The sequence below is a fragment of the Myotis myotis genome, unplaced genomic scaffold, assembly GCF_014108235.1.
Source record: "Myotis myotis isolate mMyoMyo1 unplaced genomic scaffold, mMyoMyo1.p scaffold_m19_p_11, whole genome shotgun sequence".
In the NCBI taxonomy this organism is placed as follows: Eukaryota; Metazoa; Chordata; class Mammalia; order Chiroptera; family Vespertilionidae; genus Myotis; species Myotis myotis.
This window is the reverse complement of record NW_023416315.1, coordinates 19138212-19152994: the sequence shown is the minus strand read 5'-3', so window position 1 is coordinate 19152994 and position 14783 is coordinate 19138212. Positions and strand designations below refer to the sequence as shown.

The 14783-nt window shown below is 58.8% G+C and overlaps 1 protein-coding gene across 2 annotated transcripts in view; it reads left to right on the top strand.

The window, feature by feature from the left end:
• The window catches only part of MINDY4 (MINDY lysine 48 deubiquitinase 4), a 93102-nt gene that overhangs the window by 52845 nt on the left and 25474 nt on the right, over positions 1–14783 (top strand). For both annotated transcript variants that reach the window (XM_036327699.1, XM_036327698.1), the window contains exons 10-13: positions 2408–2509; positions 4018–4081; positions 4680–4745; positions 8489–8556. In XM_036327699.1, coding sequence (XP_036183592.1) covers positions 2408–2509; positions 4018–4081; positions 4680–4745; positions 8489–8556 — 300 coding nt within the window. The remainder of the gene's footprint in view (positions 1–2407; positions 2510–4017; positions 4082–4679; positions 4746–8488; positions 8557–14783) is intronic.

Sequence of the window (14783 nt, the reverse complement as noted above, 5' to 3'; positions counted from 1 at the left end):
TGTGGACCCGGAGGGGCTCCGCGCTCGCTGCCTGTGCCGGGAGTTCCTGTGCCGGGTCTGCCTTCCACTGACCGACCGACGGTTGGGGAACTGTTTCTGTGAAAGCCGCACGGTGGATGTGACGTGCCCTCCTGGGAAGGCATGCTCAAATGAAGGCTTCTTGGCAGGGCCCGTATCCTGCTGTGGGATGTCTGGCTTCATTAAGACTCGTCCCATCAGGCCGGCAGCTGACCTCTCTTCTGTCCTGGAGGACAGTGCGGGCAGCGGGACGCCGTGTTTTTCCACTCGAGGAGGGCTGTGCCAGCCTCAGCTGGTGGGCAGGGTGGCCAGCCCTCAGTGCCCTGCAAGCCTGGCAGGGCCGCGGGCAAGACGCTGTCCTCTCACCTTCACTTTCCTTCTGACGTCGGGGAATCTGAGGCCCAGAGATGGAGGGACACTTGTCTGAGACCCCTCCAGACACAGAGCAGAGCCCGGCTTGGACCCCAGGTCCAGTGGCCCCGGGCCAGCCTTCCTCCCACCCACCCCGGCAGCTTGGACTGTGAGAGGGAGCAGATGGACTAAGCAGCCTGCACTCAGCTGGCCTCTGCATTCTCTGTGAACTCGGGCTAGTGGACCTGGGAGAGTGGGGGTCAGGCTGTTCTAAGATAAGTCGGGCAGAAACACCTCTGAAAGACTCGGTGGTTTAGGCCAACGCAGAATGAATTATTTTCCCTCTCCCACCCCGGCCCAGACAAGGGCCTTCACCCTGCACTTCGGGGGATGTAGACTCTTAAAGAGACTTCTTGTTTAAGAGCCCGGCCAGGTGCGAGATGCATGGTAGGAGGTTGATAAGTGTGTGTCTGCTGAGCAAGGCAATGAGGACCATCCTGGTCACTGAGGCCTGGCCGTGAGGGCAGACACCAAGTTATCTGGTGGCAGTAGTCTGGGTGACATATCACATCGCCCCCTTCCCCTTGATTTTCAGCTGTACACACATAGGTGGGCGCACCCGTCTGCCCCGGGGCTAGGGAAATGGCAGGATGGCATGCTTAGGGGCATCGGGCCCAGTGCCCGTTTACAGGCGGGGAGGTGACAGTCAGCAAGGGCAAGGGGCTTCCCAGGGCCCGGGAGCCAGAGTGGAACCCAGGCCCAACCGCTGCCCTTGCCGCAGCCCCAAGGTGCTTTCTGGGAGCCTGGGTCTCACGTGAGGAGGAGGCTGGCGGAGCGCAGGGAAGGGTAGAGAGCCCAAGGGGAAGCCCAGGAAAGAATGAGGACGGCTGTGTAGAAACTCGGAGGCTGGAGGGTCTGTAGCCAGGAGCCCAGTGCTGGACGGACAGGCTGGAGGCAAGGGGAGGCTGGTTCTCAAAGCCACGTGCCCTGGACGGGCGGCCATTGTCCACGCTCTCCCCGTCCCTGGGTGCTGTGGTAGGACTTCCCATCTTTGCTGTGTGATTTAGGCGGGACGTTTAGTCTCTGTGCCTCAGGCTTCCCCTCTGACCAGGAGATGATAGCCTGCCTCCTTCGCAGGTGCTGGAGCGATGAGGGAGCGCAGCGCCAGAGTCCTGGGCGGGGACGAAGGAGGCACCCTGCTTGGCTTTGCCCTCCTCCCTCCCTCCCTTCACCAGGGGCCTCTTTGTTGCCTTTTATTTTCGTAAGAGATTTTCTGCAGTTTTTGGCACCACTGACTGCCCATCCTTCTTAGAGTCCTTCTGTGGGACAGCACCCCTCCCAAGTCTGCTCCCTCTGCGCTAGGGTTCCCTGGGTCCCATCCTGGCCACTCTCTCTGCTGCTCCTCGTCCTCTCTCTGGGCGGTCTGAGCCACCCAGGTGCCAAGGACCCTCAGGTGGCTCGGAACCCTCTACTCAGCCCCGGCCACTCATCAGGGCTTTTGATGTGTTCCCAGGCACATAAACCACCTCCCTCAGCCCCGATCCCCGCCCTGTGCTCTTCATCTCGAAGCCTTCCTCTCCCATATCCCCTCGCCCTACGACTTCTAGTCACCAGCAGGTCAGGCTGCTCCCCTGCCCCACCCCGCACCTGTGGCCTCATTTCCTGTTGTCTCTGGGGCCCAGGTGTCACTGAGCATGGCTGGGACAGGGCAGTGCCTTGCCTGTGTCCAGGATGGCTTTCCTTCCTCAGTGGCAGCAGGCCTGGGGCACATCTGCTCGGCCTCTGGGGCTGCCAGAACTCACCCCCCTTTACACACACCCCAGGGCCATCAAGTCTCCAGTCCCTTTGCTCCTCCTCCAGCCCCGCCCAGGGCCCCTCCCTCCAGATGCTTCCCTTGGTCCTAATCGGAGGAGGTACCTCCAGGCTCTGCAGGGCGCCCCTCTGGGTGGCAGAGGAAAGGACCGGCCATCTGCCATGGGGCTGCGCTGCCCCTGGTTTCTGTCCTGTCGACATAAACACACTCCTTTTTCCTCCTCAGGCAGCTGCAACCGTCCAATGCCCACAGGACCCACTGCCTGGCCCTGGCCATCGCGGACATTTTGTGGCGGGCTGGGGGCCACGAGAGAGCCGTGGTCACACTGTAAGTGCTTCCCAGGGCTGTGTTGCTACCACTTAACCTTGGGCTGGCTCAGCTGTGGTCAAGCTGGCTGTGCGTCCTCCCAGACCCCTGCCTGTGCCCCATGCTGGGACCGGCCCCGAGAGCCATTGGATGTGCTGGGCAGCCCTGCCCTGGCGGGGGGTTGGGGAGGAAGGGGAGGTGTCAGTCTCATCTCAGGACAGGCCAGATCTGCCTGCCTGCCTGCTCCCCATGCCTGGGGAGCTCTCAGAGGTGGTACCTGCCTGAGAAAAACCTCTGACCCGCAGCCTGCTCTCCTCTATAATTTTCTGATCCAGAAGCCTTGGAAAACAACCCTTCAGTTGACCTAGTCACCACCACCCCGATTTGTATCCTCGCCCCAACCCCAAAGCACGCTCTGTTTGTTCTGTCGCTTGGGTCCCTCAGAGGAGGGGGCTCAGGGGAGTGGTCCATGGTGGAGCCAACAGTGCCTTCCTGCTACCTCCCTCCTACCCCATGTGGAGGCGCCATCCTCGTAATCCACACAGATGGCTGGCTTCCGGCCTGATGGGAGCATCAGTGGGCCCCAGCCCCGTGGCCAGGCTGTAGTAAAGGGCTGCCTTTTCCCAGCTCTGTCACTTATTGGCTGTTGGATCTTGGGCAACTGACTCAACCTCTCTGTGCCTCATCTGTTGACTCATCTGGAAAATGGGGGTGATGATTACATGACTGGTGATTATGAGGGAATTAAATGAGTCCATACAAATCAAATGCTGTATAATAAATGATGATCTATCAGTGTAAATCATAAATCCATGTAAATAAATGATGGATAACAACAAATGAATGTGGAATGCTCAGGACAAGTCCGGCACATATAAGTGCCATGTCAGTGTAGGTATTGCCATTACCCTTATTGATCCTACAGAGCGCTCGTCCTTGGTACCCATGTTCCAGTTAACGTACTAACCCTGGCCTGAGGATCGGCCTGGCAGCCCTGAGAGCAGATGGGGCAAAAGCTCAATTTCTTCCTGGTTTACAGACTAGGAAAGAGAAGCCCAGAGAGGGGCAGTGGCTGGCCCAAGGCTACACAGCCGGCTGATGGCACAGTGGGCCCCAACCCCCAGCCCAGCTTCTAGGCCCGGCCTCACTGGGCGGCAGGGGCACCCAGGATGCTGTGAAAACATGCTGGTGGGTCGGCGGGAGCCTCAGAAGCTGGGATTCCTGACGTCCCTGAGCACCACGGGCAAGCCAGCATCCCTGAGTGTGGAACTGTGTCTGTCGGCTGTGGGTGACAGGCTGACCCTCCTGCCAGGACGTGGGTTGGCCATGCCAAGCTCTCCTGCTGTCTTTTCCATTCCTTTCCCTCCTTCCTCCTGTTCGTGGTGCTCTCTGGACCCAGCCTTGGCTCCTTCTCTCCCTGGAGCCACCTTCCCGCCCGCCCTCATTGAATGGCCCATGTGGACTCCCCCTGGCTCAAGGTCATGCCTTTTTCCACACACAGGACTCATGCGTCTCCATTTCCTTTTTAGGGCTTCGGGAACACAGCAGTTCATTCCAACAGGGAAATACAAAGCAGATGGAGTCTTAGAAACAGTACGGCTTTCTGGAAAATTATCACGCAACCCTTGGCTTGGTTTGGGCACGGTCTCCTTTCATATAAGTAAATCCTTCCTCAGCTGGGGAGGGCCAGCCCTCCCTGTGGCCCTGCCAGCAGAACCTTCTCCAGGGGCTGGGGCTGGGGCGGGCAGGTGGGGGCTTTGGGGGTGGGCTCTTGCCAGAACTGGCTTTATGGCCCCCCCAAAAGGCTGTTGGTCAGCCTGTGACATCGAGGTTGTACCAAGCCCAGAGTTCCCCCCGCAGGAGGCTGCCACCGTGGGGGCTTTGCTTTACCGAGTGGTTTCACGTGACCTGAGTCTGGGCACATGTGGCCCTGAGAGCCTAAGGAAGGGTCTCACTTTGTTGGATGTTTTCTCTAAAAGTGGTTTTTCCTGATCTGCCCGAGAAAGCAAAAGAAACTCCTATCTGCTGCTTTCCACTCCACTCAGGACGCTGCCTGCTGGGCTTAGAACTGGCCTGGGTGGCGATTTGGATAGGACACCTGCCCCACCGTCCCCGCCCGCCCCCGCCCCACCCCCAGGTGCTCCTCCGGCTCCTGGCTCTGGCGGTTCACTCTGTGTTTGTGTCTCCTCAGCTCATACTCTACGATTTGACCTGCTATGAGGAGCTGGTGGCTTTTCTCCAACAAAGCATCCATCAGGTATGCGCGGTGGTTTAGTTTGTGGGGTGCGCGTTGTTAAGCCTTCTACTTTGTTTGTAGACGAGATGTTGGTGAACTGGCATTGCCCCTCCCCCCCTTCTCCCACCCTGGGTGGTGCTGGGGGGTGGTGGGGAGAGGCTAGGGAGGAGCTGCTGCTGGCCCTGGGCACCGTGGCTGCAGAGAGTGGGCTTGGGGAGCAGGGACCCAGACCTGGCCATGCTCCTGGAGGGCTGGCGTGGCTGCCAGGTTCAGCCTGCTGCCACTGTGGGGGCTCCGCGGCGGATGGAGCGGGGGTCCTAGTGGAGGGAGGCAGCCACTCGACGGTGGCTTTGAGAGCTTTCTGTCTGCGGGGAAGCAGACACCTCCAGAGCAAAGAACCCTTTGCCAGTGAGTGGGAGGGGCCCTGGGGTGCTGATCACATGACCCAAGCATCTGAGGCCCCCTCACTGCCCACCAATGGCCTCTGGTGACCCTCAGCACCAAGGTCTACATCCTTGAGTGTGGGCGGGGCCTGTACCCCCAGGTGTCCAGGAAGCCCCGGCAAGACTGGCTGTGAAGGTTCAGAGCGTGGGGCCTGTGCCGGGGAGGGACGCCTTCCTCTGCCAGCCTCTGGGCAAACCTCCCTCCCCCCACCCCCTGCCCGCTCTGGTGCCTGGGTGCACGCGGTCGATAGCTGGCCCTCCTCTCTGGAAGGCCGTGTTTCCCCTGCAGTTTAACTTATGTTTTTGCTGGAAGCTGCTGAGCTGCCTCAGCACAACCCTCACCAAATTCATTTTTCATGGCCTGCGCCTGAGAGGGCTTCCTCGTGCCAGGCCTGGAAACCAACACAGAGCCGTCTCTGCCCAAATAAATAGCCTCCTTGCTGTGCTTTCATTACCGCTTGCCCCCTGGGCGGGGTGTCTGGCTGGTCCCCGTGAGCCGGGGATGCCTCCGCCCTGCCTCCGAGTGGGGCTCTTGGTGGGCTTGGGTCTCTGCGGCCCGAGCAGCATGGGAATGGCCCTTCCCCAGCGGGACAGACGGGTTCCTGGCCCCAGCGATGGTTTCCGGCCTTTCAGGGCAGGCGCCTGGCCCTGCGGTCTCCCGTGTCTTGGCAGCTTGAATTTGATGAGATAATTTGAATCAATGTTTTTTTTTTTTGGTGCCATTCGGTCATGTTCCGGCAAGAGCCCAGATGGGGGCATTTCCTCCGGTCTGTGGTCTCGTCTAACAGTCCACATGGAGGCCACAGCCAGGGCCCTGCAAGGTCCCTCAGGGTGTCCCAGGGACTGGACAAGGTTGGCCCGAGTGGAATAATAGCTCTTCCCGTGAGAGAGTGGGCTCCCAGTGGCTTCGGTGTCCCCTTCATCGCAGTCCTACGAGGAGACAGTCTCTGCAGGCCTGTCCAGGCGATGTGCCAGCCCAAGGCAGAGCGGGCAGGCATTTCGGAAGGGGAAACTGAGGCTGGGAGAGCTTTGTCACTCCCTAAGGCAGCACACAAGTCAGTGGTAGAGCCGTGACAAGGGTGCAGGGGGCCCAAGTCCGCCAGGCCTGTCCCCCCGCAAGGACTCAGCCCTGCTCTGTGCGGTGGTCACCGTGCCCACGGAACTGTGCAGAGGAGGTGTGCGTGGTCCACGTTTTGCAAATGGGGACAGGAGGACAACAGTGAGGTGACTGGCCTGGGATCACAGGATTAAGACGAGGTGGGTTTAAGATGGCTGTTGACTCGTTTCCTCCATCTCTACTTCCAATCACAGATGGAAAGTCACTTATTGAGGAGTGATGTCCTCGGGGCTTTTCTGTGTTCTAACCGAGGTAGCCCACCCTCTCATGCCTCTAGGCCAGTGGTCGGCAAACTGCGGCTCTCGAGCCACATGCGGCTCTTTGGCCCCTTGAGTGTGGCTCTTCCACAAAATACTGACTTCGTGGCACATGGGTCCATGAAGTTTCAGTCGCACTGTACGTGCACGCCCGTACGTGGTATTTTGTGGTATTTTGTGGAAGAGCCACACTCAAGGGGCCAAAGAGCCGCATGTGGCTCGCAAGCCGCAGTTTGCCGACCACTGGCTCTAGGCCTTTGCACGTGCCTTTCCTCTTACCTGGAACAGCACTCCCTTCTCTTCTGATTCCGCCTTGTCCCTTGGGTTTCTGTTCAGACACCATTTTCTCCAGAAAGCCTTCCTTGACACTCCCTCCTTCCCCAAACTCGACGTCGGTATTGAAGGCCCTTCCTGTGTGTCTCCAGAGGAACCTGTATTCCCATCGGAGCAGAGCCCCTTCCCCACCCCTCCTGTGTCTTGTCCTCCTCCCCCGAGTTACTTACCAGGAGGCAGATCTGTGCCCACCTGTTCACAGCATAACCTTAGCAGGGAGTAGCTGCTTGGCTATTGCACGTGGTGCTTTTTTTGAATGACTAATTGAATTAGTGGACAGAAGTAAAGACTATATTTTGAGAAAAAGAAGAGATAATTTTATCAAAAGCTGGAGCTAAAATAGTTACCACACCTGAGCACCATATTTGTCTCAGAGCTTGGCAGCCAAGGCAAAATGGAAATATGATAAATTCTATAAATCTTATTGTTCCAGGAAAACAACCTTTTTTTCCTGGCTATAAGTCCAAAAACAAACTGATCACATGTAAAGAACTGGCTATTTTAACAGGCAGCATCTTCAACAACAGTTCACAGAAGTGGTATCGTCGCCAAAGTGGGATGAGTAAGGTCTTCACACTGATTTGCAGTGAGGCGATGGCATTTCTCTAGGAAACCCAAGGCACACGGTCTAGCCCAGTAGACGGTGCCTGCGGGGCTCACTGGACAGGTGTGCAGTGTGGAGCCAGCATCCCACCAACAGCTAACACAGGTGCTGGGCCTGGTCCAGGTGCTTTGCAAGGATGATCTCACTTAATCTTCACAATGACCTGAGGAGTGTAGGGCCTATGATTTGTATCCTTGCTTACAGAGGAGAAGACTGGGGACAGAGAAGTTAGGAAATGTCCCTGTGGTCACATGGCTAGGAGTGGCAGAGCTGGGATTTCAACCAGGCAGCCCAGCTCGAAGCCGTGGCTCCAAACAGGCCAGGACTAGGAGAGACAAGTTAGGTGCTCCCCTTGGGTGCCAAATTCGAGGGGCACCCCAAACCTCAGTAATCAGCATAAGTAATATTGTAATGCAATATCTAAAAAATCCAAATAATCTATGAGGAAGGAAATAAAAACTTTAAAAGACTGGATCTGCCCTTGCTCTTGCCCAGCCCACCTTACTGCCCTCCAGACCCCACTCTGCCCAGCCCACTCTTTGCTGCTCTCCACGGCGCAGCTCTGTGCAGTAAGGGGTTTGAAGCCAGATGAAACCCCCACACGCCTGCTGGGCTGCTCCCTGGCTGCTTGGCCTGCCACTTGCACAGTTTCTGAGCCCCAGTTTCCTCATAGGGCAGACGGCAGGAATGGCAGTCCTCACGGGACAGTCTGTGAGCGTGAAATGTGACGATGAGCATAAGACACTGGCATTGGTAACAGGCTGCTCCTGCCGCTGCTGAGTCCTGAGCTTCCAGGACCTGGAGGTGGAGGGTGTGGTCCTGGGTGGGCACTGTGTCTGCTCCCATCGTCCTCATCCCTGAGGGGGTCTGCCTTGGGGCCACCCAGCCACCTCTGGGCTGGCTGGAGGCAGCTGGCTCACGGTCAGGCTGCTCCCTGGGCTGTGACCCCCGGAAGTGAAAGGAAAAAGATGCAGACCTAATGGGTGCTCATTCCTTTCTCCTCTTCCCAGTTCGAAGTGGGCCCCTATGGATGCATCCTGCTCACCCTGTCGGCCATCCTGTCCCGGTCCACTGAGCTGTGAGTATCTTCCTCCCTCACCTCCCGGGTGGCTTGTCTTGCTCACTGCGCCTCCCCAGAGCGCAGGGCGGTGCTTGGCGCACAGTGGGTGCTTCCTTTGCGAGCCTGGTTGGGAGGCTGAAGGAAGGCTGGCGGAGGAGAGAGCAGTTACATTCTGCATGCATGTGTGTTCAGTGCTGCCTTCTTTTCGGTCTGTGCAGAGTAGTGAGGGGGTGACCTGAGAGTTCACTGGGCACACTTCACACCCATGTGGACTCCCCTGGGACATGTGTGGGGATGGACAATCAAGTCTGAGACCTGGGAGGTGACTCACCTCCCAGAGCTCAGGGAAAGGGGGACTCACCCTAGGCCAAGGCAACTTGCAGGCTGCAAGGCTCGGGTCTAGCCAGCACTGAGATGGCGGGGTGGGCGTGCGGGGGCCTGGCAGGCAGCGGGGGCAGAAGGCTGGATCCCGACTCCAGGCATCCTCATCCCCTGCAGCCCCCGAGCTGGAGCCTCCATTAAGATTACTCCTAGGAGCTCTCTGGACTTCTCATCCATGTCCCTCGCTGGGCCTATGTCACCAGGGAGAGTTCAGCTTAATGGCACATTAATATCTTGTGGAGTACAATCGATGCCACACTCAGTTCCAAGCAGAGAGAAGGCCCTGAGGCGTGGAGACCTGGGGGAATGCATTTGCACTTTGGGGTGCTTGGTGTGGGGAAGATTTGGGAATAACCCTAAGCAGCTTGGCCCGGGATGTGGGGCGGCTGAAAGCGTCGTTGTGCGGTGCCCAGGCTGGGGAGGCCCAGGAAGAAGGAGACACTTGCTCCTGAGGTCGGGCCTGGGCCGGTCCACGCTCCATGAGGCCTCAGTGCTGTTGGGAGGAGGACGGGAGGGCACTGAGGCCTGGTGCTGCCGGCCACTTGCTGCTGCTGACCTTATTAACATGTGCGCTCAGCGTTTTCGAATGGCATTTTCTCCTAATCCTGCCATGATGATAGGGTTCATTCCTGGCCCGGCTCACGTGCATGGAGACCATGAGCTGCGCCGCCTCCTCCCCAGGCCTGGTCTGCTGATCCTGGGCTGACAGGGTGGGGGGAGGGGTCTCCAGCTGTGGTGAGAACCCAGACCTCACTGACAGGAAGCTGAGCTTTCAGAAGGGCCAGGCCTGGTGACATCTAGCAGTGGGAGCCTCCCAGCCTTGGCTTCCCCACCTGTGCAGCAGCCTTTCGCTCGGGGTCTAGGCCCTGGCTCCAGCCTGGGAGCTGGCACCCTGATTACATGCCTCCTGCAGGGAACGGTTCTGGTGTCTCAGGCTGCAGAGGCTCCAGGCCCACCATCCAGGCTGCTGTTCACATTACCCAGAGCTGGGCCACCGGGGCTGCTTTTGCCCACTCCTGCCCTTCACCACGCCGGGCAGGCCGTCACCTGTGGGCGTTGGGCACGCATATGGGGAAGGTGCCTCACTGGGCCTGCAGAAGCTCATGCTGATGGGCCTGAAGTTACAGCCCTACCAAACCCTTTCCTCGTCACTACAGGCACCCCCCCCCCCCCCCACACACACAGGCACACACACAGCAGACATGCACACATATGCACACAGACGGACACACACACAGGCAGACACACGTGTGACCCAGCTGCAGTCCCCTCCAGTTCCCAGGGCAGGAGAGGGGACTGACAGTCCCCTCCCTTCACAGCCCCTGAGGACCTTCCTGGGCCTGGAGGCCGATGGTTTTGAGGTCTCCCCGGGCAGCTTAGGCCAGCCTGGCCCCGCTTGCCAGCAGGACTGGCGCAGAGACCTGCTTTAGTGTTGGACTCAGCAGGAGCTGATCAGGCTTGTCTGACTCCCACGGCCTCCCCTTCCCCTTTCCTAAGAAGACAGCACAGCGGACACGCTCTGGGCACCGGGAGCCATGGCACCCACATCGTGATGTTTCTCCCTCTGTTCTAACACCCGCACGTGAAGCTTGTCATTCTCACAGCACCCTGCTGGCGGCACTGTTGTGACGACTGACCCTCCCTGCCTTTCAGGTGAAGAAGTGAGGTGTGGGAGGCCAGTGGCTCACCCCCCCGTCACACAGCTCGACCTGGCAGCCTGACCCCACACCCCAGACAGGGCTCTTTGGTTTGCTGTTTAAGGATCTGAACTTGGGAATAAAACAGACTTGGTTTCAGGTCTGACTGTATAACCCTCTGAACCTGAGTTTGTCTGTAAAAGGGGGTGGTAATTCCTGCTTCCCAAGATTTAATGGAGAAGTAAGTGTGTGCTTGGCACGGGCTGGGTAGCAAGCCTGGATGACAGCCGCTTCCATCTGACCCTGTCTCCGCTGTGCCCAGATGCCCGGTGTCCCATCCTGTCCTTTCTTGCCCCCAGTCTTCTTGGTGCCTCGTGGAGGAGACGCGGCCACAGGGATGTCCTGCAATGGGTGATGGGTGCGCCTGCGGCTGCAGTCACCCTTGGCAGGCACTTTCTAGTGGTGCGGGGCTCCCTGGGTGCTGTGTGCTGTTCCTCAGATGGAGCAGGAGAAGGTGGCGGGAGGACCCGTCTCTGCCCTGGAGTGCGCCCCCGAGAGGTGCTGGAGAGGACACCAACTCTCTCCTATGTGTTTAAGTTTAAGATGCCTTTTAGTTCTAGTCAGTTTTAGTCAAGGGCACGTACCTCAGTTGCAGGCTTGATCGCCAGCCTGCCAGGGCACATGCGGAAGGCAACCAGCATCTCTCTCACATTGATGCTTCTCCCTCTGTCTCTCCCCCTCCACTCCCCTCTCTCTAAAAATCAATGGAAAAGTGTCCTCGAGTGAGGATTAACAACAAACAAAAGGTGACTTTTAGGTAGGCTGCCCGAGAACATCAGGTGGGGCACGGGCAGGCCTTCTCCAGTCCAGACCCAGGCTCCCTCCACCCCCGGGCAGTCCCAGGATGACCCTTCATGACCCCCCATCCCCCCGGGGCTGCCAGAGATGGGGCTTCCTGCAGGGGAAAGAAGGACTGAAAGGGCGGGCAGGAGCAGCCCGAGCAGCACACACTGCCCAGATCCTGTGAGGATCATGCTGAAGTTACTTAAAATAGCACCGAGCATTCCTGGCATTTCTGTGGGGTCTTCTGAAGAAGCTGTTCTCACCTTCGCCTCTGGGGAGGGAGCTCCTGGAATGGCCCACGCCCCTCGCGGCCATCACGTGGCGTGCCCCATGGAGCCTCCTCAGCCCCGGAGCCTCTGGTTTCCGGGCTCGGGAGGGATGCCAGGCCTGGCTTGGGGTTGGCTGTGATCCGCTTGGCAGTGGATGGTCCCGGGACCGTGGAAACCCACCTCGTCCTGCCCGCCTGGGGGTTGGCCTTTCTCTGTAGACATGTGGGCACCCAGGGAGAACGTCCCCAGCCCAGGCACCACTTGCCGGACAGAGCTGAGGGCTTATCCAGGGCAGCCCGGTGGGTGGCAAGTCACACAGAAGGAGGTGTCCCCCTCACTGGCTGCGCTGTAGCTGTGGGGCCTGGGCCCCCATCTTCGCTCTGTTGCCCACGAGCCGTGTGGCTGACCTACCTGCGCCTTAGCTTTGTCATCTCTAACCGGAGGGGTTTGGACTAGTGCTTCTTAGTCTCTTTGTGTAGTGAAAAGAAATAGTTTTTTTCTAAGGAAACCGTATCCCGAAGCTGAAGCTCACTGCATATAGCAGATGAAGCAAAGCAGCTCCGAGGCAGCAGAGGGGTGGGGAGGAGACCCTGTCCCCCCCCCCACCTCCGGTGCCTCTTTGAGACCCCGTTGTGGAGAAGCTCCCACCATGGAAGCATTTGAACGCGGCTGGGCCAGATGGTCGCTTCCCACTCTGGGTTCAGATTCAGCTGTGCCAGCGCCTTCCAGGCCCTTCCAGGGGCATCTGTGACTGTTGGGCAGTGGATGACATCCTCTGGGAGCCCAGGGAGAGCCGAGTGGCTCAGGCCCCACGCTGCTCATCCAGGGAGAGGCGGAGTGTGGGGCCCGAGCCCTCCCAGACCTGTACAGTCACGGTGTGTGTGTGTGTGTGTGTGTGTGTGTGTGTATGTACGTGTACGAGAGGTGGTGAGGCTGCCGGGCTGGGTGTGAGGCCATACGTGTTGGTGGGTGTGTTTGAGATTGTGGGAAAGTGACTTGATTGTGTGTGTATGTATGTGTGTGATGTATGTGTGTGTCCATGTGAGTGTTGTGTACGTGTCTCTCTCACACTGATGTTTCTCCCTCTGTCTCTACCCCTCCTCTCCACTCTCTCTAAATATCAATGTGTGTGGGTATGTGTGTGTATGAATGTATGTGAGTGTATGTGTGTGAGTGTATGTGTGTGAGACTGAGGTGTGGCCACCTCTCCCTCCTAGCAAGGCTCTCAGACCCATGCCTGAGGCTTGGGCAGGCCTCACACCACAGCCAGCACCTCCTGCCCCCTGGCTGTCCCCAACCCAGGCGTGCAGCCTGCCCTTGACCTCCTCAGAGGCTGCAGAGCAGGAGCAAAGCTGGCCTTGGACTATTGTTCATTCTGGACCATGGTGAAGGCTTGTGAAGGTTTTATTTTTTCCACTTGATTTCAAGCCCTCTATTTTCTTTCCTCAGATCTGAGTTGCTTACAGAACATCTCAACAGGCTCTCATGCTCCCCAAGCTCCCCTGCCTTCCAAACCGCACGTCCTGAACTTTCCAGCACGCTCTCCCACGCCCCAAGGGTGCCCAGGGCCCTGGGTCAGGGCCGCTCCCAGCCAGGCCTGCACAGTGCGGGTGCTCAGTGCCCCAGGAGTCAGAGGTGATGTGGCCTGGCAAGGGGGCAGGGAGGGGGGCTTGGGCGGTGCCCGCCGGGTGGCACAGGCCTGGGGGTGGGGGAACAGCTTATGAAGAGAACCTTTTCATGAAGTGGACCCTTGGCATTTGTTACAGTGGCAACTCGGCTGCCCAAGGCCGTCCTGAAAGTCCCAAATAGAGGGTGGTTTGTCATGTGCTGAAGCAGCTTCTGGACACATAGCCGGCAGGGAGGGCGAGGCCGCGTGTGCACCATGGCGGCACTGCTTCTGTCCAAGAGGAAACACAACAGCAGCAGCACAGTTTACTTCTTTGTGCAAATAGCCCTGACATGAAAGCCAACCCTGAGTGTTGGTGGTGCAAAGGCAAGCGACAGAGACTCAGTTCTTCGTGTCAGCAGCACAGGGCGCTATTGACGGGCTCGTATCAAAGGCTTCGGGCTTTCGGGAGGTTGGACCCAGGAACCCAGACAGCGTCTTTGGGACCTGATGTCCCTCCTTCTGTCTCTTGAGTCTTCCTTCCTGCCTCAGCGGTGTTCTCAGGGGCCCCTCCTGTGTGGTGGGGGCCCCTTTTCTCCAGTCCCCTCTGCCTTCTGGACCCGTGCCCCATGCCTGACGCCTCACCTCGGCCAGGCCTGGGTCCCACCCATCGTGGCATGTGGACATGGCGGGGAAACTCAAAGGGCTCCACACTGGCTGGGGAAGAGACGGCTGGCGGGTCAGGAATGGGGAGTTTGGGCGGCACCAGCAGAGCAGAGGGAGTGGGGGCTGGGCCAGGCCGGGCCCTGGAGGAGGCCCGCACAGGCTCCCGGGGTGGCAGTGGTTGCAACGTCAGGCTGTGAGCAGGGGCTGTTCTTGCTCAGGATCCCAGGGTCTTGGTGGCCTATGTGTCTGCTGATGGGAGAGGACGGATAGGGTGTGTGTCCGCTTTCTCCTCCACCCTCTCACACCCACTAACTTCCAGCCGGAATAACGAGGCCTTCGCCTGGGTCCCCACCTGGAACACGAGAGATGGCTAGGGGCCCTCCTACCGCCCTGCCAAGGTCTTCGACTCTAGCTAGGGAACTTCCTCAATGAATTCCCAATGTTATTCAGGTGAGGGTAGAGGCCATGATCCCTTTCAGCAAATGTGTCTCAAGAACTGTGTGGGTGGGAGATAGACCCAAACGGTGCCGTTGGAAAGAGCGGGTGCCCGAGACCCCACTTTCCTCGGCTGCCCCTCCTCCCTCCTGGGGCCCTTTCTGGGAGCCCCCGGCTCCTGAGCAGTGACGAGAGTTCCATTCTGTGTGTCTCTGTCTGGCTCCCTCTGGGGGTCCCTGTGAGGCCTCCTTGACCAGTGGAGGGCACAAGGAGGGGCCTTCGTGCCACCCCACAGCTTGTGGGGCTTGTGGCCACCTCACTGGCCTAGCACCATTACCCCACTTCACAGATGTGGGGACCAAGGCTCAGAGGAGTTAGGAGCAGGTTGGCGGACCATCACTCAAGTCT